The sequence below is a fragment of the Chenopodium quinoa genome, unplaced genomic scaffold (assembly GCF_001683475.1).
Source record: "Chenopodium quinoa cultivar QQ74 unplaced genomic scaffold, ASM168347v1, whole genome shotgun sequence".
Classification (NCBI taxonomy): Eukaryota; Viridiplantae; Streptophyta; class Magnoliopsida; order Caryophyllales; family Amaranthaceae; genus Chenopodium; species Chenopodium quinoa.
The window spans coordinates 233,583-258,197 of NW_018745368.1; the positions used below are offsets into that span (position 1 = coordinate 233,583).

General features: G+C 34.4%; 4 protein-coding genes across 4 annotated transcripts; all 4 read left to right on the plus strand.

Annotated features, from left to right (window-relative positions):
* The first annotated feature begins 627 nt into the window (after nt 1-627).
* On the plus strand, nt 628-3,189 carry LOC110712816 (lycopene beta cyclase, chloroplastic/chromoplastic-like). Its single transcript, XM_021891269.1, has one exon. The coding sequence runs from the start codon at nt 1,515-1,517 to the stop codon at nt 3,018-3,020; it is 1,506 nt and encodes a 501-aa protein (XP_021746961.1). The 5' UTR covers nt 628-1,514; the 3' UTR covers nt 3,021-3,189.
* Nucleotides 3,190-5,224: 2,035 nt separating this feature from the next.
* On the plus strand, nt 5,225-7,996 carry LOC110712830 (ganglioside-induced differentiation-associated protein 2-like). The gene is made up of 3 exons (XM_021891282.1): nt 5,225-5,657; nt 6,419-6,683; nt 7,463-7,996. The coding sequence occupies exons 1-3, from the start codon at nt 5,414-5,416 to the stop codon at nt 7,704-7,706; spliced, it is 753 nt and encodes a 250-aa protein (XP_021746974.1). The 5' UTR covers nt 5,225-5,413; the 3' UTR covers nt 7,707-7,996.
* A 1,784-nt stretch (nt 7,997-9,780) lies between these two features.
* Nucleotides 9,781-14,640, plus strand: LOC110712821 (protein NRT1/ PTR FAMILY 7.1-like). The gene is made up of 5 exons (XM_021891273.1): nt 9,781-9,876; nt 11,034-11,198; nt 11,294-11,566; nt 12,041-12,600; nt 13,204-14,640. The coding sequence occupies exons 1-5, from the start codon at nt 9,781-9,783 to the stop codon at nt 14,084-14,086; spliced, it is 1,977 nt and encodes a 658-aa protein (XP_021746965.1). The 3' UTR covers nt 14,087-14,640.
* A 2,276-nt stretch (nt 14,641-16,916) lies between these two features.
* Nucleotides 16,917-23,439, plus strand: LOC110712825 (L-galactono-1,4-lactone dehydrogenase, mitochondrial-like). The gene is made up of 6 exons (XM_021891277.1): nt 16,917-17,864; nt 19,433-19,683; nt 20,606-20,791; nt 21,604-22,006; nt 22,729-22,869; nt 22,993-23,439. The coding sequence occupies exons 1-6, from the start codon at nt 17,214-17,216 to the stop codon at nt 23,149-23,151; spliced, it is 1,791 nt and encodes a 596-aa protein (XP_021746969.1). The 5' UTR covers nt 16,917-17,213; the 3' UTR covers nt 23,152-23,439.
* The last annotated feature ends 1,176 nt before the right edge of the window (nt 23,440-24,615 follow it).

Below are 24,615 nucleotides of genomic sequence, written 5' to 3' on the forward strand. Positions count from 1 at the left end.
AACAAGGCCACTGAATTGCCGGAGACGGCCGTTCACTTGAGCACTATTGCTAGAAGGCGTTAGGCGGCGCAATAAAATTACAGCAATTAAAGATTCAGTAGAAGGGGAGTGGATTCACGAGAAAGAGGCGGTGTAAGCAAAAATAGTGGACTACTTTAAAAATTAATTTCAAGAAGAGCAGTCGAATGTGGAACAAGACCCATGTTTTGAAAATGTTCCCAGCTTCCCTTGCATTGATTTTTCCAAGTAGAAATCTTCGCAATCTGCGTTAATGTTTTGATTGTAAAGTTAATAACAAACCCTAAATCCATATGAATTTAAATCATCTTCCCAATTATTATCAAAACACTAAAAATAAAAATTCTCATTCATAAATGAGAAACAAAATCCCAAAAATTTGGGAAAAACCCAAATAAATAGGGACAGATTCTCACAAATGGATAGAATAAAGCACATCAAAAGAAAACAAAAGGCAAACCAAGTAAAAAAACTGAATTAAATTAAAGAAAAAAAAGGTCATAAATAGTCTAATTTCGTTTTCCAGCCTTAGCTGTCAAGAAAACTAAATCCCTGGAGGAGAAAGGTTGTAGGAGAGAGAAGAGATAAAAGGAAGAGGCAAACCAAGTAAAAAAAAAAAACCCTGGAGGAAAAAGGTTGTAGGAGAAAGAAAAGAGGAAAGGAAGAAAGGTTTCTTGATCCGACTAATTGGATATTAAGAATTAAGCTAATCTAAAGAGTGACTTATTTTCAATGTCTATAAGAATGATAATACCTTACATACCTTTTTTTTGTAAGGTAAGATGAATGAGCATACTGAACCAATAACAATTACTTGATTTTTTTTTTTGTTTTTTTTTTGTAGGTAAGATGAAGGGTCATATCAAAGCGGAACCCGCACTAACCCGACCCAAGTTAGTGGGCTAGACAATTTAAGAGAGTGGGGGAAAGACAAGGGAATACCACCCCCTAAATTGTCATTACTCATCAACGGGGATTAAACCTCCAACCTAATGATTGGACGGTACCCTTCTTTCCACTAGACCAAGCCTTGTAACATTACTTGTATGATACTCGTATGCGTTATTCATCGTATACTCCGTAATTTTTTAATGGCCCTGAGGCCCTCGTACATATTAAGTTTTCGATAACAATTAGAGTACATCATAAAATCCACTTGTTCTGCCACAAAATGTGCAGAGTCACCCACTTCCTCACACTACTCCTTCATTGCCCTCTCATGGTGGAAAACTACGCAATTCCTCAACCGCCCAAATTCCACTCATAAAAAGGATAAATTCATCCTCTAATCTTCAGTAGTTGGTAATTATTCTTCATAATTGCACTTTTATTCCAGTTTTTAGCTTCAATTATCTGTTTGCATGTAATGGGGATCTGTTTATATGATTGGTAATTGTTGAATTTTCTTTTCTGCAATTTTTGGAGAATTTTAAAGTAACTTTGTGTGATTTGGAGGTACCCAATTGAGAATTGATTTCAATTTTATTGGAGAATAAATGGGCTCTTTGCTTAAGATTCATACCAAGCTTGAACTATGGAACCCTGTAATTCATGGGTTTTCTGAAAAATGGTCTAATTTGACTGTTTCAAAAGGAAATCAGCATTTTAATAGAAAACCCCATAAAAATTGGTGCAAAACTGGGTTTGTTAGAGCAAGTAGTAGTACCCTTTTGGAGCTTGTCCCCGAGACTAAGAAGGAAAACCTTGAATTTGAGTTGCCGTTGTATGACACATCAAAGGGCATGGTGGTAGACCTAGCAGTTGTAGGAGGTGGCCCTGCTGGGCTTGCTGTTGCTCAGCAAGTTTCCGAGGCGGGTCTCTCGGTGTGCTCGATTGATCCATGCCCAAGGTTGATATGGCCTAATAACTATGGTGTTTGGGTAGATGAGTTTGAAGCCATGGATTTGCTTGATTGCCTTGATACTACTTGGTCGGGCGCTGTTGTTTACATTGATGAGGGTTTGAAGAAGAATCTTGATAGGCCGTATGGAAGGGTAAATAGAAAGCTGTTGAAGTCCAAAATGATGCAGAAATGTATAACAAATGGGGTGAAATTCCATCAAGCGAAAGTTACAAAAGTCATACATGAAGAATCTAAATCTCTAATTATATGCAATGATGGGGTAAGAATTCAAGCTTCTGTGGTTTTGGATGCAACAGGGTTTGCTCGATGTCTTGTTGAGTATGATAAACCATACAACCCTGGTTACCAAGTTGCTTATGGCATTTTGGCTGAAGTTGAAGGGCACCCTTTTGATTTGGATAAGATGTTATTCATGGATTGGAGAGATTCGCACTTGGATGGTAATAAGGAATTAAAAGAGAGAAATAGCAAGATTCCAACTTTCCTATATGCTATGCCTTTTTCTTCTAACAGGATATTCTTGGAGGAAACCTCGCTTGTTGCTCGGCCTGGACTCCCTATGGAAGACATTCAACAAAGAATGGAAGCTCGATTAAGGCACCTTGGCATAAGAGTGACGTGCATTGAGGAGGATGAACGTTGTGTGATCCCTATGGGCGGCCCTCTTCCTGTAATCCCTCAAAGAGTTGTGGGAATTGGTGGAACTGCTGGTATGGTGCATCCTTCTACTGGGTATATGGTAGCAAGGACTTTGGCAGCCGCTCCAATCATTGCCAATGCAATTGTTCAGTATCTTGGGTCAGGAAGCAATCATGCTGGAAGTGAGCTGTCTGCAGGAGTGTGGAAAGACTTATGGCCAATAGAGAGGAGGCGGCAAAGGGAGTTCTTTTGCTTTGGCATGGATATTCTGCTCAAACTTGATTTGCCAGGCACAAGAAAGTTTTTTGATGCATTTTTCGATCTTGAACCACGTTATTGGCATGGATTCTTGTCTTCTCGGCTATATCTTCCAGAGCTTATTTTTTTCGGATTGTCTCTTTTTGCTCATGCCTCTACCTCATCTAGGCTAGAAATAATGACAAAAGGCACTCTTCCTTTAATAAATATGGTCAACAACTTAGTTAAAGATAGGGATTAATATGTTTTAGGTATTGTTAAGTCTTCCATGATTATACACCTACAGGTTGCTTGTAGACGTATAATATGAATTGTGTATTACTTTCAATGCTCTCTTCTGGATGTATAGCCTTCTTGATACATGTATGCCTTTTGTGAAGTTTTCAAGTTATTTGTTTGTTATGTTGTTCCTTGATTGACTTGTACTGTTTTGTACTTTGGCATGTAAGCTCAGTTCATATTGGATCTGACCTGAGGAGAAAGTTTGATTCTAAACTTCCTTTTCACCAAGAAAAGACTGTTTGTACAAAAGGATAGAGTTAATTATATGCTCATTTCGGCCTCCAGATGGCTTTTTTCTCATTACTTATTGCAGAACCAGAACTTGTTACCTTCTTCATCCTTTCTTTTCCAAGACGAAAGTTGATATCTTGTGCTGATGCACGAGTAAGCACTCCTCAATGCAGCTATGCTTCTTGGTTTTCCCAGAAAATTTTGGGTCCTTTTTGCCTGGAATCAGATATCAACGTGTTGAGCTCGTGATGATATTTTGATCATCATGTTCTCAGTTTCTCTTCTCCTTTTTTCGTGTAGCTGCAGTGCCAAGAATTTGTTAAAAGTTTGTTACGTAGTATTACAGATTTACTCTGTATTGTTTATTACAATATTTATAGGAGACTGCTAATTTCGAATTTACTGATGCAGTGAGGTCTTACCTTAAAGGTGTATAATGTATAAGTTGAGAAGCAAGGTGACTAGGTGAGTGTTAATATTGAAAGCCTTTCTTCCTATCATAACCTTTGTTTATGCCTATAATTACATGTAAACCTGGTAAAATCAAACAAGTTTTATGTGCCAAAGAAACATCAAACATTGATCTTTCTCCTCGTTTTCACATTGCTGGGTGGAATCTTCTGGGTTACAAAGGGCTGTACTTTCTTTGACAGAAGTTATATAGGCTTTATTCATCACGATTTCTCAACTTTCTCTTATGGATAGAGATCGTATATGCATCATTGCCATCTCAATCAAATGTACGTGGACTACTGTTAGCTACAAAGTTTTCTAATGGTTACCAATAACACATTATAGCTTGTGTAAATTAAAATAAGTTGCAACCAAAGCTTTTAAAAAAGCAACTGTTGGTATCAGTTGCTGGAATAAAATTGAAGAAATTATAGGTATCCACGGAGGAAAAAATAATACAATTAATTATTGGGCTAATTATTGACTAAGTAACTTTCTTTGGACTTGTAAGTAGATTGAAAATTGAACACTTAGGGTGTGTTCTTTTCATATGATTAGAACTAACTTATCTCTTAATTGAAATTATCTTAACTTATTAGTTTGTTAATGCACTTCTTCCATGTTTTTTTTTTATTTTTTATTTTTTTCTTTGAAAGATTGATAATTTGAGTCTTTAATTATGATTTTATAATATTTAGATTAAAAAGTAGGCAAAACTGTCATAAAATACCTTGTTTTTTAGGTAATTTGTGACCTAGTACCTTACTTAATATTTTTTTTGTCAACTAAGAGTATCTCCAATCATAAGCTACAACACATCAAATATTCAAGCTAATTTTTTTTATTTTTTATTTTTTTATTATTTTTTTTTTTGAGAAATTCAAGCTAATATCTTTTGTAGCTACAAAGTGCTCCAATGGTTAATTGCACCATATTGTAGCTTGGAAGAAAAATAAATAAATAAAATGATTTTTATTCACATGTCATATATTTAAGTGGGTGATGTTATTTTTGAAAAATCATGCAATGTAGCTTGTTTGAATAGGCCGGGTTACTTAATCAGGCTACATCAATTTTTCCACTCTAATGGTAAGCTATATGTTTGCAATTTTAATTAATTTGCAAGCAAGTCCTTTTTGTATACCATTGGAGATGCTCTAATACCTCGAATTGATAATTTTTTTAAATGACCCAATCCGCCGTCAGCTGCCGTGGGTTAGCACCTTCATGACGGATTCCGGCCAAAAAGTCAAGTTTCTTGTGTTTTGACTCTCATTTTCCCACTGGTTTTGGTCACAGTATAGCGTGTGAGAGCCACCTAATGTATAAAGAAAAAATTTAAATTATTTATACCTTAATTCTTCCCTCTTTTCTTATTGAATCTAATTGAAAATTAGACTTAATTGAACCTAATTAAAACGATAATATACTCGTCTATTATCAAGAAATAAAGGAAAAATTACTCCGTATCTTATATCGTTATTCTTATGTAATCAAATTAAAGTAAAGGACTTAGCTCGTCTAATTACCATAATTTGTATGTTAAGCACGAGTTGTCCGTAATCACAAACTTGACAACACAATTTGTGATTTTAGATCAATCAGCCACTCTTCTGTTTTTTACACAGAATAGGCGGAGAGAGAAAGAGAGCTTCGTTTCTTTCATCAATGGAGAATTCAACAGCAAGTGAAGAAGACGACTTCTCAGTATTTGTGTTAGCTTCAGACTTAGGAGTTGACGCTCGACCTTTCTTAGATTCCTCTGAAAACCCCTCTGAAACTTGGCATGATTGTCCTTCCTACTTCGCCGATGAAGACTTCTCCGATCTCGAAGCTCGTGATTTCTTCCGCCTTCAAGGCTCCGATAAATCCGGCAATCGTATCTTCCGCATCGTCGGAAAATACTTCCCTGGTAATTCTTTTTTAATTTATGATTTTTGATTTCTAGGGTTAATGAATTGGGATGAACTTTTTAGGGGTTTTCAATTTGCTGATTGCATAATTTGTCATTGCATCTAGTATTGTTTCTGATATTTTTTAATTATGAATTTTGATTTCTGGGGTTTATGTATTGATTGAAATGAACTTTTAGAGGGTTTAATAAAAATCCAATTTATTGTTAATTGCATGATTTTCCATTGCATTTGGTGAAGTTCCTGATTGTTTTATGATTATGATTCTTGATTTCTAGGGTCTATGAAATGGATAAACTTTTTGGGGGCTTGAAATCCAGGGTATTGTTTAAATGTTCATTGCAGAAATCACTGTTTATTTCCTTGTAATGCTGTTCTTCAAGGTAATATGACAGATGATTGACCGATATTAGATCATACTCCCGGGATCATGATATGCCAATTGGTTTACTTGTGCTTATACGGAGTATATTTAATTTTTTATGGTGTTGAACTGCTTGATATGTCATGAATTCAGGTACTTTAGTTAGTCCAATGACAAATCTTTAGTAGTAAATAATTGGTTTTGGGGTTATTATATGAAAATTCAACTAATACAACTAAGTTTAAGGAAAGGTTGTCATTTTTTCTTCTATTATTGATTGCACTGGATTGTAGATAGAATACCAGATTATCACAAATTCACAATGTGGAGAATTTTTTCCACTGGTTTATTTTTGAGTATTCTGATACAAGCTCGTGTGTGCAATGGTTTTTTCAGCTCCAGTTATTGATTCTGAACGATTGAAGAAGTATGTATTCTACAAAATCTACACAGAATTACCTGAGGGGCCGTTCGGAATTGTTTATATGCATACTACAGTACAAAAGGAGGATAATTCCCCAGGAATGACCATCTTGCGATGGATTTATGAGGACCTCCCAGCTGAAATTAAAGATAGACTTCAAGTTGTTTATTTTCTCCACCCCGGTCTTCGGTCAAGGCTTGCATTTGCAACACTTGGACGGTTCTTCTTGAGCGGAAAGTGAGTACTCTGTTCTCGTTTTGCTTACTTTACCAGAATGCTTACTAGCTGTGTCACTGCATAAATGCATAAGCATCGAGGCTTAAATGTTTCCTTGGAAATATATTGTCAACTCATCTGTGAGCATGAGGGCAAGTGGTAACTAGTTGAATTGTGAATTTGATTTACAGACCATGATTTTTGTTCTTTAACGGAATATTTTCTATATAATTTGAATTGACCTACTGCTTGTTGGTTTTGGCTTGTAAGAGTATATATTATCTGGTGCAAGCATTTGGTCTCTGGCTTCATTCTTGTGATCTTGGTGGCCAAATTGAACAAGAGAGTAACAAGTTATCTTAACAGGAATGCTAGTGAAGTTATACTAGAGTTACACTATGTTTGTTCAACTTTTGGAATATTTTGGGTTGTACTGTTGCTGCAAGTCGTGTGCCCTGGACAACAGGGATGCCGAATGGCCTTTAGCTAATAGATTTCGTGAAATGGAGCTGATATCATATTTTGAGGGATCAGGGACAAATGAATTTCTTGAAATTGCACAAGTACTTGGGCAGTTAAACTTGATACCTTGTCAAGAAAATGTTCCTCTCAGCATTTCTTTTGCATCCTCTAGGCTCACATTATATACTGCATTTACTTGTTTATTCTGTTTTTAATGATTGATTTAAATTTACGAGTAGTTTTAATGGCATGTTTTGTGTAATGTTGATCAACCTATTATTTAAATTGCATCAGCTTGCTATTTGCTTCAATAAAACTAAGATTGAATTGTTTTTCAGCTTGTATTGGAAAATTAAGTATGTCAGCCGCTTGCAGTACCTCTGGGATGATATAAAGAAAAGTGAGGTTGAGATACCAGAATTTGTGAAAGGTCATGATGATGTACTTGAAAATAGACCACTAACTGATTACGGGATTGAACCGGATCCTTTGAAATTGACTGAGGTTCCTTCCATGTCCTTATCTCTTGGGCGATATGATTATGAAGAAAGGTGGGCATCTAGGGAGCAGCGCATGTATTGAGAATCAACATGTTTGTGCTAATGGCTTGATGAAAAAGAACCAGACATAAAAGTTAGAGAACACATAGCTCTATAAAATACAGTGTAACGTATTAATATGCCCCTTGTAATGTCATGGAGATGAATTTCAAAAGAGCTTCAAGGCGTCATCTCCTGCAAAGTATAAAGTGTAATTTGTATGCATATTTACTAGAGTATACGGTTGTGGTTCTTCATTCTTTGCCTTTGGCTATAACACTATTGTTATTTGACTCATTTATAGAAAGACAAATCAGTTTCTTTTGTACTTCACATTATGGTTACTTGTTTCTATAAGAAATCATGAACAATTGACAATAATCATGGCTGATGATCTCTATGTTGTGCAGGTTTACAAAAAGACAGCATATTAAGCTTTATTATTGAACGATTAATGGGACCGAAAGAACATACTTGCACGATTTAGAAGAAAATCCATAATTGGTTTTTGATATGGCATTTTGTTTGTTTTTGTACCTGGTTCAATTTTGTTTGACTACATTTTCCAAAAATGAACTTAAAAGAAGTATGTCACTAACTACGGAGTATATTGATTCCCTAGACCATGTCAACCAATCATGGACATAACAACTCGTATCTAAACAAATGATTCTTAAAAGTTTATAGTAATTTAAATATTTAATTGTGCGAAAGAGTTTACATGCAAATTGGAAAGCCATGGAAGCGTTGTTACCTTCTTAACAATACCTTGAGCTATACATGGACACGGACACGACTTTAATCGTATCAGTGTGCGACACACGACGATACATCTCGGACAACCAAAAAATCATGTTCGGTTTTTTTATAAACTCAGACACTTCAAGACGGACCGTGTCCGGTCCGTTTTGCTTTTTAACACTCCACTTCATCTTTTCAACTTTTTTTTAATTAGAAAATTAAAGTAAGCGAGAAGTTAAATATAAGTGCCTTCATGGCACATTGTTACATGTGATTGTTAATATGATAATCTGTGAGCGAGAACGAAATGACAATGTAGAACTAAATGAATAAATTGTGTAAGTAGATTATGCGTGCTGATTGGTTTGTAAATTTTATAATACTTCGTATTTGGATTTATGAAAGTATAGGTTGTGTTTATCATTCTTTATTCGCTTATTCAAAGATAATAGTAATATGATATTTTGATACTAATATATTTTAGTGATTTAATTATTGAAAAAATTGTCAATTTTATTAAAACAAAATTTATTATATGTCGTACAAGTGTCCTTTATTTTTAGATTGCCGTTTTACAGTATCCGTTTTGTACCCGTTCTCATGCAACTTAGGAAATAAACTAGGTTATTAACACTAATATCAGCCATGGCTAATGGACTAGGCTATGATATCTACGAACTCAAATTAAGAGCATTTTTTTTTTTTAATTTAAAGCGACACTTCCTATATTTCCTTGCTTCTTACAAAGCTCATTTAATTTAATTTTTTTTTCATTTTGTCTTTCTAAAACGTGCTAAATTGCTAATATAATGGATTGACTGAATCTATTAACAACTTTTTATTTGATTAGATGATGAATCCAGATAATTTCACGTGGACATGCTTAATTTAGAAAATTATCCAAAATTTTCAAGTTAGTTATAAGTACGGAGTAAATGAAACAAGTGTGACTTCCTTGCCACACAAACTCACTAGTAACATTCTAAAAATAGAAGTTATATCCAAAATATTTATATATTATTATTGATGATAAAAGGATTGAATTACTTTTTTTTAGAGCCACCAAAAAATAATTAAGCACCGACACAACATTTGATTCTTTCTTTTAGCTAAAACTTAGTCAGAAAAAAATTTGGGAGTATATATCTTAGGAGAGTTTGTTATACAAAGTAGGAAACTAGCTCTATAAATATAACAAAATTAATTCATAATTTACAAAAATTATATCAAACAAAACAAAAAAAACTCCCTTTTTTTTTTTGTAAAAGTTATCCAACAAATCGTAGAATATTTTAAAAGAGATATTTCTTGATATTAATTTTGCCTAGTGATTGGATTTGTAAGGGAAAAAATAAAAATAAAAGGTGTACCCATAAATGACAATAGGATTTATTGGGTCTGTTCATAGTGGAATAGAAGCTGGTGGAGTGATTGCATTGAGGATATTAGTAGGGGTGATTAAATTCAAGCAAGTTTGTTTTCAATTGAAATTATTATCATCTCCATCACCAGAGTGTTTTTTCTTCACTAACGGGATTACTCGAGTTTCCGTTTGCGCTAACAAAGTCAAGTAAAAAAGGTACTCCCTCCATTTTTATTTAGTTTTTTTGTTATTTTTATGACTATCTATGATTTAGTTGTTTTATATATACATTTTGTATTAAAAAAAAAGTTGGTCAATTTTGTTTTAGCTACCTTTTTAAATGAAAATGTTATATGCATTATATGTATGTATGTGTCAATATGTGACGAGCTAAATTAGACTAACTTTTTTATATTGAACAAATTTTATAATAATTTTATTTTTTATTTTTTTATATCTCAAACACACGTGTTTTCTCATATAAATAAAATGTAGGATTCTAAAGTAAGATCATTAATATGAATATGATATATATACAAATTTAGATTATACAAAGTATAAGTTCTAGATTTATACCAAGTATAAGTTCTAGATTATTTATTTTAGGATCTAGACTTATACCAAGTATAAGTCGTTAACTAATTTGCTAGGTTTAGTCATAACTTTCGGTCATATTTTAGGATCTAAAAGGCATATACTTTTGCTTTCTAATAATAGATTTTTACTTACCTTAATGCTTGCATGTAAGTTGTGAAACATTAGTTAACGACTTAATTTACTAGTCTGCTATTATTGTTGACAGGATTAATTTCAAATGGCACGAACAAGTTCCCCCAGCCACATCCATGAAATGGCTGAAAAGGTTAGTAGTTTCAATTTTCGACTATACAATGGTCCAGAGAGCTTAGGCATTACTGTAGTTGTAAATTTTCTCAATGTGGGGAAATTTTGGGATGTATATACATGTCACGTTGCAACTCATCAATGATTTTCTCATTTATCATTGTAGTTGCATATGAGGGAGCCCCAGTTCCTCATTATGACATTTTGGAAAATAATACGATATTTTTCACTTGTGGGGACCGCTTATGTATAATGAGTGTAACTCTCATATTTTGACACATACCCATGAGGAATAAAACATGTTCCTCACAATGAGGAACAGAGAATTCCCCGTTGCATATATAACATTTTTTTTAACTATGAAAACTAATACAAGGTTTTTTTTTTTTTTTTTTTTAATGTGTATTTTAACCTTTCAAACAGAGAAGTGAAGACCTAATTCAACATCGCGAAGATGCAGACAATGAATTTAAAAATTGTATTAACAACGATGGTGATGGCAACAATTCAAGGGAAAATGCTACTCCTATTAGTCCACCAAATGTAGTTGCACCTTCCTTCAAGAAGAAAAGAGGAGGATGGAAATCGGCAATTCTAGTTTTAGGTATTTATTTTCTCACTTTGTGTATCTTCACTGATTATAGGGAACAGAGGAAATATATATCTTTGTATGACCTACATTTATACAAACATTTATCGATACTCGTGTAATTGATATATATATTTTTTTGTATGCAGCAAACCAAGCATTAGCAACACTAGCATTCTTTGGGGTTGGTGTGAACTTGGTATTGTTCTTAACAAGAGTACTACGACAAGAGAATGCTGTTGCTGCCAATAATGTTAGTGTGTGGACTGGCACTGTTTACTTATTCTCACTTGTTGGAGCCTTTCTTAGTGACTCGTATTGGGGTCGTTTCCTCACTTGCACGGTTTTTCAACTAATTCTTCTCTTGGTATGCTACTATTCTTTCTACATTATAATTTCCTAATCTTGCATTTTTTTTAATTATGAACTAATCATCGTTTTTAATCAAATTAGATAGTAATCTTAATGCTTGCTTAAATTGAAATTCTTAGAAGTCCAAGTTATATGAATCACTAAAATTTCAAGGTCATCTATTTTGCAATTCAAGAATACCAATCATCTTAATTAGCGTATATATATTAATATATACAGGTGCATGCATAAGTATAGATTTAGAGATTAGCTAGAAATAAATAAATTGAGTGTAGTGTATTAGTGTGGATATCAACTTGTTTAGTTAGTTAAAGTCTTAAGGGGTGATACCCAAGACTTGAGATCAAATCCTGTCTACATCATTGCCTTTGCGGCTCTCTTTACATGAAAAAAAAATGTAAATTAAATATAGTTAGTTACTTAATCTAATGACATGCAAATCATGTTTTTGTATTATTCTTCTTATTAGGGGTTGGTGCTACTTTCATTGACATCATGGCTATTCTTGTTGGATCCAAAAGGTTGTGGTGATGGTAAATTGGTGTGTCATGAAACATCCGTAATTGGTGAAATAATATTCTACATATCAATTTATATGGTTGCATTGGGGTACGGAGGACATCAACCAACATGTGCAACATTTGGGGCAGACCAATTTGATGACTCTGACCCAAAAGGAGAATCTTCTAAAGCAGCATTCTTTTGCTATTTCTATTTTGCACTAAATTGTGGCTCATTGTTTTCCAATACTGTTTTGGTGTATTATGAGGATAATGGGTATTGGACTCTTGGATTTTGGGTATCATTTGCTGCTGCTCTTTTGGGAGTAATTCTTTTCGTGGTCGGAACACCAGGCTATCGGTTCATTAAAGCGTGCGGCAACCCTTTGCCGCGCGTTGCTCAAGTGTTTGTTGCTGCCTATAGGAAGTGTAATATCAAAGTTTCTAATCCAAATGAGCTCTATGAAGTTGGAGGTTCTGAGTCCGCCATCAAAGGAACCAGGAAGATTGTTCACTCTGAATATTTTGGGTAAACATACAAGCTCTCTTACCTTTGTAGAATTTGGATAAATATGTTTAAGGTTGGTGATGTGTAGATGACCGAGAAGTTAATTTTAAAAAAAGAATTTTGTAAAAAAAAGCACAAGAGGCTATTAGATTAGACTTCATACTTATGGGCCAATTTTTGTATAAAATTCTTATTAATTAATAGTAAAATAACAAGTGTTTTCTATTTAAAAAATTCATACTTGTCATAAAAAAGAACACAATTTTTTTTATAAGTGGTCGAGGTTACTCGTAGGAGGTTACTCATTTGGTCAGGGGTTACTTATAGGAAGTTAATCGTTTGGTCAGGGGTTACTTGTAGGGGATTATTTGTTTGGTCAACGGTTACTTGTAGGGGTTACTTATTATGGGGTTACTTGTTTGGTCAGGGGTTACTTATTAAGGATCATGTAGTCATACTCCTACTTGGTACACTTGAGATATGACTAGTTAGCTATGTTTAATTAATCGGAATTACACAAATAATATATATTTTATGCATTTTTAGTGGTTATAAATAACAACATAAAAAAATTCTTTATTTTGGTATTTCATAAAAGAGATTAATTTTATACCCTAATGACAGGTTTTTAGATAAGGCGGCAATAATAACTCGTGAAGATACATCCGAACCAAAAAACGCATGGCACATTTGTACGGTCACACAAGTTGAGGAAGCAAAATGTGTCCTGAAACTCCTCCCTCTTTGGCTTTGCACCATCATCTACTCAGTTATCTTCACTCAAATGGCTTCCCTCTTTGTCGAGCAAGGCGATGTGATGGACACAAAAATAGGCAATTTCCACCTCCCAGCAGCAAGCATGTCTGTATTCGACATTTGTAGCGTTCTCATTTGTACAGGCATATATCGCCATATCCTCGTCCCCGTATTCGGAAAATTAAGTGGGAACCCCAAAGGATTGACTGAGCTCCAAAGAATGGGAGTCGGACTAATCATTGGTATGCTAGCTATGGTAGCTGCTGGAGTCACGGAAATCGAGCGTCTTAAGAGAGTTGTACCTCATCAGGAAAAGAGCACTTTGAGCGTGTTATGGCAAATCCCACAATATGTTCTTGTGGGTGCCTCGGAAGTTTTTATGTATGTCGGCCAACTCGAGTTCTTTAACGGACAAGCTCCTGATGGGATCAAATCTTTTGGAAGCTCGCTTTGCATGGCTTCCATGTCTTTTGGAAATTATGTTAGTAGCCTGTTAGTTCACATGGTAATGCTAATCACTGCGAGAGGTGGCAGTCCCGGTTGGATACCCTCCAATTTTAATCACGGTCATGTCGAAAGGTTTTATTTCCTTATTATGACGCTTACGGCTATTGATGCTGTCATATATGTGCTGTTTGCTAAGTGGTACAAACCTGCTACTTTCTTAGAAGCTAGCCATAGATTGGAACGTCAGACTACATTTGATGGGGAGGATCAAGTAGATGAAGATCAAGCGGTTCAAAGAGTATGAACGTAAATTAAGTAAGCTAGTTGTTAGATTTAATTCCAATAACATTATGGTTTGCTTTCTACTCTCAATAAGGGTTTTAATTTGTTCGGTTGTGTAGACTAGTTTTTTTATTTTTGAAAGTTTGATACATTTTGCTAGCATATCGAATAATAATGTAAATATAATAGATTATTTGAATTCTCCTAAATATTTTGTTTCATGTTTTATTTTAACTTTGTTGCTAATTTGCTTTATTGATAATCACCTAATTTGTATCAAGATTAGACTTTAGAGAGATTAAAGTATGTAAAATGTTATTTGATTAAGGAATGACATAATAAAAACAAAGTATTTTAAGTGCGATGAATATTAAGTCTTGAATTAGGATATACTATGTATAAAACTCATGATTTCAGAGACAACAGAAAAAAAAATCAATTAGTTAATCTACCAATTGCTTGTGTGATTCATCTCAATCACCTCCTCAAAATGCTAAAGACAAGTAAAATTATCGATTAGATGAATATAATATATTATTTACAACCCCATCACTTGTTTTTTTTTTCAAACATTGATACAATAATATATTTACAACCCCACCACGAGACGGTGACAATCGTTAATCTAGCTTTTCAACAAGTGTCACGTACTTAAACATAAGGATGTCATATATAATACCAAATAAGTGAAATTAAGATATTTTTTTTAAGAATAAATAGATGTTTTATAGGATGAAAAATGTTAGTATTGAATAAAAATAATTTTAAAAAATACTCATAATTTTTACATAAGTTTTTTTACTAATACTTAATATTGAATTCAAACTTCTAAACATAGTAAGGGTAACCAAAAAACTTCACGCATGGATTGAATGTAAAAGGTTTAGTAAGAAGACATTGTCAAGGTTAAAATGTGCAAAGACAGTCACATATTGTGACTTAATACCTATTTGTCTCACATTAAAAAGGGAGATTATAGTGTTCCCCCAAAATTTCATGTTCCCCCAAAATTTCCATTTGAGATGCTGCCCTTAAATTATAGGGGTCTTTTAGAGCGACAATTTCAAGAACCACATCTAATCTAATTTAAGAACTAAACAAATTTAATCCTTCATTGTTCAACATATCAATTGACCATATAAACTACTACACCACTCTCTTTATGGTTAAATATTGGCGCATACCTGCTATTTACATGGCAAGTAAATTACAACTATAAGACAAAAGATTGGTGATTTTTTTTTCTTCTAATGGTACAAATATTGTACCACTGTTACCTATAATGGCTATAAATAGTACTACTAAAACAACTTATATTCTATTAGTATAAAATACATGTATAATAGTACATTAAAAATACCGCTGTAAATATTATAGTACATTAAAAATACCACTGTAGCAATAAAAAATCACAAAAATTAAGTGAATTTACCAATTAGCCCTCCTTTATCTTTCAATTCTTTTGTGAATAACAATGTCATTTGTCATAAGTGAACACATTTAATTTCAAGATTGTTAGCAAATATAAGTACAAATAAAGTTATATAGAGGTGTCAAAAACCTACCCGGCTGACCCAACTTGAAAATGACTCGAAAGAAAACTAAATTCAAATATAGACTTGTTTAGACATAATAATTTAGCATAAATCTAATTTTAAAATAGATCCGACCTGATCAAACCCGACTTCATCAAACTCGACTCAGACACCTGAATTGACACCTCTAATCAACTATCTATCCATTTTATTTGACATGTCAAACCTAAATTTCTTTCACATAAACCTAATGCTATATATTATAAACACAATGTTGAGGTAAATATTGTTCTTTACCAACATACTTGTATCAAATACCCTATTTTATTCTTGAATATTAAGGGGTTGTCCCTACTGTTATTGATTATACTTTGATAACATCGCTAACATAACGACAACAAACAAGTAAAGATGTATACCTTGAAAAAGTTAAACAAGAATTGAATTACCAAAGAAACGAACAAATTAAAATAGATAAAGGATGCAGATGTTTTTAATTAATTGAAAGATAAAGTCAGGGCTACAATTATACCACAAGAGGAGAAGATTACCTCCATGTTCATAAAATTGGAATGATCAAACGATCTTTAATACATGCTAAGTAAATCCTAAACTATTGCTTGACTACTAAGCCAAGGAAAAACTAAGAAAGCGTAAAAAGATTAAATGAAATGCATGCTTTTGTTGGTTGATTCGTTGATGTCTTTTCTTCTGTGATTCATCATCTATATATAGGCCAAAATCCCTTAGAAATTTGATCTTGGTCTTCCTTCAACCGCTAGTCGGTTTCCAACTCTTGCTGCCAAAGCTTCTTTTTAAAATAACTCTAACTGAAAACAGGCCGCGCTCTTTCCAGATTATGAGCCTTTAGTTGGCATATGCATTACACTAGTCAAGCCTCTGATGGTATTCATAAACATAGAGCTAGATATAACTTAGTATTAACGGATCAGACCACCCTTAATTAAGTCAAACTTTGGTCAAACGTCTCTTAATAGATCAAAATCAACAAAATTTTGATTTGGGTGTAACACACAAACATGTTTTTTTTTTTTTGGTTTTTTTTTTATCATATTTATATTGTCCTTTAAAGCTTTTAGGATGCATAGAGGATTTACACTCCTTTTTTTTTTGGAATAAAAGAATTTTACACACATAGTAGCACAATAGGTTATGAGAAATGGGGGCAATTATATGCCCAATAGTCCAATACATATTATTTTAGGAATTTTATAATCAATAACTCGTTAATAGATAATACTATTATTAATACCAATTAAAAATTATTGAAACTACCACTACATCTCTTTTCCATTTAGCAATTCACATTTTCACTTCTACAAAACCAAACCAGTCTTGTTGTAAGACTAGCAATTCACCTTTATACCCATATTATCACAACAAAAGGTTGCATTCTCAAATATTCGGCCCACAAATACTAAACCAAGAAAACCATGAGTCTTGATATCCGATCGGGCCCTTCTCATAAAACAAAAACCATCAAAAATCAAATTTGCCAAAATCCCCAAAACTACATTTTTAACCTTCACAATTTGTGTCAAAGTTGTCAACACTCAATTGTAGTGGTCTACTTGTCTCATCTTCACCACCAATATGCACCGAGCAACCAATCTCCGGCGATCAATTTCCAACCTTCTCCGCCACCACCACCACCACTTTCACCGGCACAACGCCAACCCCACAAATTCTCTCTCCTCCTTAACCCTTCGCCATTTCTCTTCTCTCTCCTCCGACCAAACCTCCTCTTCCTCCGCCGCCGAAACCCGCAAATACATCGGCTACGCTCTCCTCCTCCTCGGCTGCGGCGTCGGAACTTACTACTCCTTCCCTTTGCCTGAAAATGCCAAGCACAAAAAAGCCCAACTCTTCAAATACGCCCCTCTTCCTGATGATCTTCATACCGTCTCTAATTGGAGTGGTACCCATGAAGTTCATACCCGTAATTTCCTTCAACCCGAATCGATTTCGGACCTTGAAAAGCTTGTCAATGAAGCCCATCAAAAGTCCCAGAAGATTCGGCCTGTTGGGTCGGGTCTTTCCCCAAATGGGGTTGGGCTTTCTCGGGCTGGGATGGTGAATTTGGGTTTGTTGGATAAGGTGATTGAAGTTGATAAAGAGAAGAAGACTGTTAGAGTTGAAGCTGGGATTAGAGTTCAGCAGCTTGTTGATCAGATTAAGGATTTTGGGCTTACTTTGCAGAATTTTGCTTCTATTAGGGAGCAGCAGATTGGTGGCATTCTTCAGGTTTTTTTTTCTTTCTTTTGATTGATTGATTAATTAATTTTTTGAATGTCAATTGATTTTGTTGTATTGTTGCTAGGTTTGAATGTTTGGGTTTGTTTGATTTCAATTCTGTTTGTTTCCTCATTTGGGTTTGGTGTGTAGAGAGACTAGACAGTCTCGAAGGGCGATGATGTAGACGGGTTTTGATCATAAGTATTGGGTGATGTATGAATTTATTTTTAAATGTGCTTGTGAGATTAGTGGAGACTCTATTCCGTTTTCCTAACAATACCATCTAGGAATTAGTTGAAAGGCATATGCTCTAAGGTGATGAAACTATGACTTATTGACTTAGCAGAAGGTTTTGCAGGCAAACTGTAATACAAATCTCTAGAGGAACTCTAGGAGCAAGTTTGAACTTTACTGGTGTTTTTTTTTTTTTTTTTTTTTTTTTTTATTAATACTCTCTCCTTGTTTAAATAAATGAAACGTTTTGACTTTTTGCACTATTCATCTAATTCACTTTGACTAATGTTTGTGTTTATACATAAGAATAAATATAGTCTTGTGGGTACTTGTTGGCATCGTCTCAATAAATAGCTTAAGGTGTGTAGGGGAAAGAAGTTGAAGCTACGAGTGGAGCCAGGGAATACATTATTGGATTATGTGCATGAAAGCTTAAAGTGTTTGGTTCTAATTGCTACTACATTGGCAAATTTTGTGAATTTAGCATTGTTAACATTTGTGTTTTGGAAAAGGAGAATATCTATCTGATCAGTAATAGAATGTGGCAAAACAAGGACTTATTTCTCGAGCTCAACCGTTTTTATGACTGTATGATTCTATGAAGCTACCTCCAGTCTTGGCATTGAAAGTAAATGCCCGTATATATCTTCAAATTTATGTACATGATGTTTAACGATGACCGTGTACTTATTATACCTATTTCATACCAATCTACACTCGCCTTTATAGTTTATATGCTTTCCATCAAACCCTAGTTGTGAACTTGTGATATTTGTCTTATGACACATAAAAAGGACTAAGGAGCATATTTAGTACTAGGATCTAACTAATAGTGTAAATGTATGAAGGGAATAAGAAAAAAACATTGGGTGAATATGCATTCCTTGAAGAAAGGAGACAATAAGAAGAGAGAAACCAAGATGGAAACTATGACATGTTTGGCTGTTAGGAGGCTGTAAATTATTGGACAATGTTTCTGTCTCATGATGTGAAATGTGTATATCCTCTTCATCTAGCTGATGTCTTGTTCTTGCTCAGTACTGCTCTTGCTTAATAAGGGTGTTTTCATGTATTTTCTGTCATTGTGAAACGCAAGGCAAAGAAATGGTCTGTTTTCAGGTTTACGGATATAGAAAATTCTGGAATACAAGGGGTGGGGGACATCATAGTGATTTTTTTTATTATTTATTTATTTATTTGAAAAAATTGAGGTGCTCTAGGTTTGCTTCATCTCATCAGTGTCTTTTGCAGAATATATAAAATTTAAACACCATATGATTTAGTGTAAGCATTCCCCTCCTAACTAGCTTTGTTTCTACTTTCTAACACCTAAGTGGTTATAGGTTGGTGCACATGGTACTGGTGCAAAATTGCCACCTATTGATGAACAAGTTATTGCCATGAAACTGGTCACTCCTGCCAAGGGAATTATAGAGCTCTCAAAAGAGAAAGATCCGGAGCTGTTTTATCTTGCTCGTGTTGGTCTTGGAGGACTCGGAGTAGTAGCTGAAGTCACCCTTCAGTGTGTTGATAGGCAGGAGCTTGTGGAGCACACCTACATCTCTAATATGGATGAGATAAAGAAAAATCACAAGTAACTTTTCGTAGATCATTGAAAAATTTATTTATTTATTGCAACTGCACTAAAGAAAAATCCTTGATCATTTTCTTTATAATCATTTAAAATCTTCTTTCTCCCCATTTCCTCTCTCTCTTACGTGTTGATGGCAAATTCTTATAAGAATGTACTTTGTGTATCTAATTACTACCCTAGTGTTGTTTACCAAAGGGTTCATGTGAATGTGTCTTCTTTTATTCATGTTAGTGATGTTGCCATTTCCTATGAAGTTGCTTCTCAAGTCTCAACCTGAAACATACTTTACTGCTTATAGATTCGTTTATTTCTGCCTTTCCATCATCCTAAAAGGCATTATTGATTTGTTACAATAAATAAGTTGTAGACTTGCAGGGGTCCCTATAGTGAAACTGTTAGCTATTTTTCTATGTGTGTGGACATTTAAACTTTAAGAGCATCCAAAAACGCCTCTAAGGGGTGTTCCTAGAAACAATAAGTTTTTTACATTACCAAAGCTAGATATGGGAAGGACAGATATGAGCAGACACAAACCTTGACCAATGAACTGCAGTGATGTATATGATCTATGTTACATGGACTCAGATACCCATGTCCGACACGAGTATGTGTCAAAACGTCCGACTCGGCTATTTTTTGAAAAAAATCCATGGTTTTGAACCAAAAGTGAAGTGTCCAAGTGTCATACCCATGTCCAAGTTTCGAAGGTCCGACATGGATACTTGAGGTGAAATGAAGATTGGTTTCAAGTTTCAACCTCTTTCTTATGGTAGTGCTCGCTTTGGCTGTAGATGTAAAGTTTAGAAAAATATTATTTGCTTACTTTGTTATGTCTATGACATGTTCTAGAAGTAATACTTGTAATAGTGACTATAATGTTATCATTCACTAGAAATAAACTTGTATTTGCTTCCCATTGCAGGAAACTAATCTCTGAAAATAAGCATGTAAAGTACCTGTATATCCCATACACGGATGCTGTTGTTGTTGTGACGTGCAATCCTGTATCAAAGTGGAGACTTTCAAAGAATTTCAAACCTAAATATACTAAAGATGAAGCGCTTCAGCATGTACGAGATCTGTACAAGAATTCATTGGAGAATTATAGGTATTTTTTCTTATATGCATAGTACTGTAATATATTAGAAGGTGGCAACCTAAACTCTTGTCATTTCAAATTTACTTAGATAAGAAGCTATATTAAGTGCCTTGTTTGATGCTATCAGATTACCAAATCTCAGGAAGTTGTCTCTCTTGTTTGCCTTGCTGTCAGGATATGAAAAATAATGTTAGTTTCTGTTATGATGAATGAGACAATCTGTGCAAATCGAATCCAAAAGTTATTCATCTTATATTCAAAAGTTATTCATCTTATATTCTGTCTGTGCATTTTCTGCTCATAAACTAATTTTAGCTGTTATTTTATGGCTTGGTATGTCTATCATACATATTGCAGCTTTTGATTCCTTCTAATTGTATATTTTCACGTCAAAGTTTTAAGCCGGCAAAACTTAAAACTATGGACACCTACATCTTTGTTAGCAATTTAGCATAACTATGGTCTGAATTTAGCGATGCATTATTAAGCAAGGCTGTGGAGTTTGATTGATTATAAACTGGAAATACAGCCAAGTAAATGATACAATCCACTTTTGAGAGGTGATTCTCTCCGAATTTATATTTCTAAGCTAACCCAAAAACTTTGATCAATATTCAACATGCTAATCCCTTTCTAATCTTCTCTTATATATAGTATTGCTCCTCTAAATCACTCCCTTATCTTCCTCCTCAAGACACTACAAACTGAATTATATTGCACTTCCTATATGCCCCTACCCCCTTCCATCAGTTCATTGCATTCTGTTGGTAATGTTTGTTTAAAACAATGCAACAGCTCTCATGAAGTCATGGTTTCTGCAGAGTAACTCCTGCAGAGAATGATCCAGACATAAATGAGCTTTCATTTACGGAGCTTAGAGACAGACTTATTGCGTTAGATCCTGTGGATGAAGAGCATATCATTAAAGTGAATCAAGCTGAAGCTGAATTCTGGAGGAAATCAGAGGGTTATAGAGTGGGCTGGAGTGATGAAATCTTAGGTTTTGATTGTGGTGGTCAGCAGTGGGTCTCAGAAACATGTTTCCCTGCTGGAACCCTTGCAAAGCCTAACATGAAGGACCTTGAGTACGTTGAGAAACTGAAGCAGCTGATAGAAAGGGAAGGAATTCCTGCACCCTCTCCAATAGAACAACGATGGACAGCTAGGAGTAAGAGTCCTATGAGTCAGGCATCAAGCTCATCAGATGATGATATATTTTCTTGGGTAATCTCTTTGGGTTGTTATTTTTGTTTAATTTTTTCTGATTGCGTTTTGCTTAATTACATTTTTGATGATCTGGAAATGCTTATCATAAACATTAAAGGCTTATATTGAAATTTGATTCTCAAAGTTTATAGATTCAGACACTTTTTAGAAATCATCAGAGAAATTCTTCTGAAACGTATGAAGTCATTGTTGAAGTTGAATGCACGATATCTATTTGATTGACATAGCTAATTTCACTTGTTTAATAGACCTTTTTGGAGCCTTTATTGATGTATTTTGCAAGCTGAACCATTACATCTCTATGTTTTCCCAGCACAGACTACTAAATGGGAGAACGAAGGGGATGGAGAGGATGTGTTTTGAAGGTTAAAGTAGCATTACACCTAGAACCAAAGAATAGCATGCAGAACAATCGAGTAGTCCCTCCATTTACTTTCTCAGGCAACTTTGCCCTTTTAGAAAACCAATACACTATTATCTGTCCATGTAATGTACCTATGTACCAGTGCAATACCTGTCACCTTTCATAATGCAATAAATAGTTCTTAAGTTGTGTGCATAACCTTGCTAATCACTTAGATGGGAATGGCGGGAGTAATTAAGTTTCTTTGGGATTTCATTTTAGTTGGACGGAGATGTATAGTGTAAGGCAGCATGGAAATGTAAGTTATATTTTCTTATTCAGAATTCAGTTCTAAACATTTTGACCTGTTTTTCAGGTTGGTATCATTATGTACCTCCCAACGATGGATCCTCGCCAGAGGAAGCTAATAACAGACGAATTCTTTCACTACAGATCTTTGACACAAAATCAGCTGTGGGATCCTTACTCTGCTTATGAACATTGGGCAAAGATTGAGGTATTTACCCTTGTCTAGTGAAAAGTTTCTTGATCTCATATTCTCCATAATCAAAACTTCTGAAGAATTCTATGATCCATCAGAGAATAAGCATTTACTTGTGATCATTTGTGTGATTCTTAGATTCCAAAGAACAAGGAAGAGCTCCCGGATTTGCAAGCAAGGTTAAAGAAGCATTTCCCTGTGGATGCATACAACAAAGCACGGAAGGAATTAGACCCAAACAGGATCCTGTCTAATAACATGCTTGAGAAGCTCTTCCCGTTGTCAGAAGATGTATGAAAAGCATTCAGCATACACCAATCATGTCGGTTTGTTCCTATACCAAAATGTGAATTATTTGATGTCCAAACTCTCAATTTTTGGTTTGATTAGATCACCCCCTCTCTTAAGTTTAATCTTTTGCTCGTCAAAAGATGCCTTTCTCTTTTAACATGTATAACATAGAAAGGTAGTTAATGGATTTTGACATGTGAATGTAACAGTCATTTCATAATCTTTTATATCTACATTTAATTATATAATAAAAGTCCTTTCAAAGGTGGTGGCATCCTTATGCTCAGTTACACATCCTGTTCTAAATCTTCTCATTATTACATTATTTTACATTCCAGAAGAAACACTTAACAAAAGAGGGGCAAAAAAAAAAGAGAGAAACTTGTAGTTCCTGAGTCAATTTTCCAACAGAGCAAACGACGCATATAATGAACAGAAACCTGTAGGAAATGGGAGCAGAAAACAAAATGAATGTCACCAGTTACCCTTTCAAGAACTTCTCTGAAAAAAGGAATTATATCAGCTATCTGCAGATATAACCTGCTGGAGATCTATGTCAGATATTGCATTATCACTGATTTCCTCAGTGTTTTCAGCAGACTTCTTGATGTCAACGTGGGTTGGGTGGATCAAGTGTATATTGCTGCCTAAGGCTTCTCTCTGGGTGGATCAAGTGTAGATTGCAGCCTAACTGCCTAAGGCTTCTCGCGTGACTATATATTTGCTTAATCAACCACTAGATATCTCAGCAGGGTCTCTAATGTGCTTTCTAATATAAACTAATAAATGCTAACATGAATTGTAATGATCAATGTTTTTTTAAGTTTCTACCGTCCAATAAACCAGTGCTTTCAAGACTAGGGAAAACACAGATTCATCTAGATGAACCTTTTTTACGCAAGTTGTGCGCCATCATCACCAAGAAGTTTACTGCACCACGAACTAAATTTATGTGTCCATCGACTCGATCCTTATGATGTTCTGTAAAGATTGCTTCATCTTTTTCACGGAGATCATAGTGTTTGATTATACTTCGTTTTTATTTTCTTAAGAAGTAATGTTGAGATTATGTTTCTTTCAAGATCATCAGCACCTCAGACTCTGCAGCTTCATGTTTGATGTTCATTGAGCAGGACCCTTGCTGACTCTGAACATCAATCAGCTGGGATGGCTTTGTGCAGATCACTAATCAGCCAATGCTGGCCTGGGCTACAACGAGAACCTGAAGCTGGAGCTCAGGCCTCTGGGGCAATATGATTCTGTAAAATATCTACAACAATATCGCGGAGTCCTTTTGTAAAGGATTTTCCCAAATTTTCCAAATAGGCGGGTGTACGTTAATTTATTGTAAGATGGGTTAAAGTTATCTTAAAAGTATTTAAAGTTACCCTTTATACTACAAAAGTTTTTTTTTTCTAATAATAAATTTTATTTTACAAAAAACTTATGACGTATTAGATTAATTATATT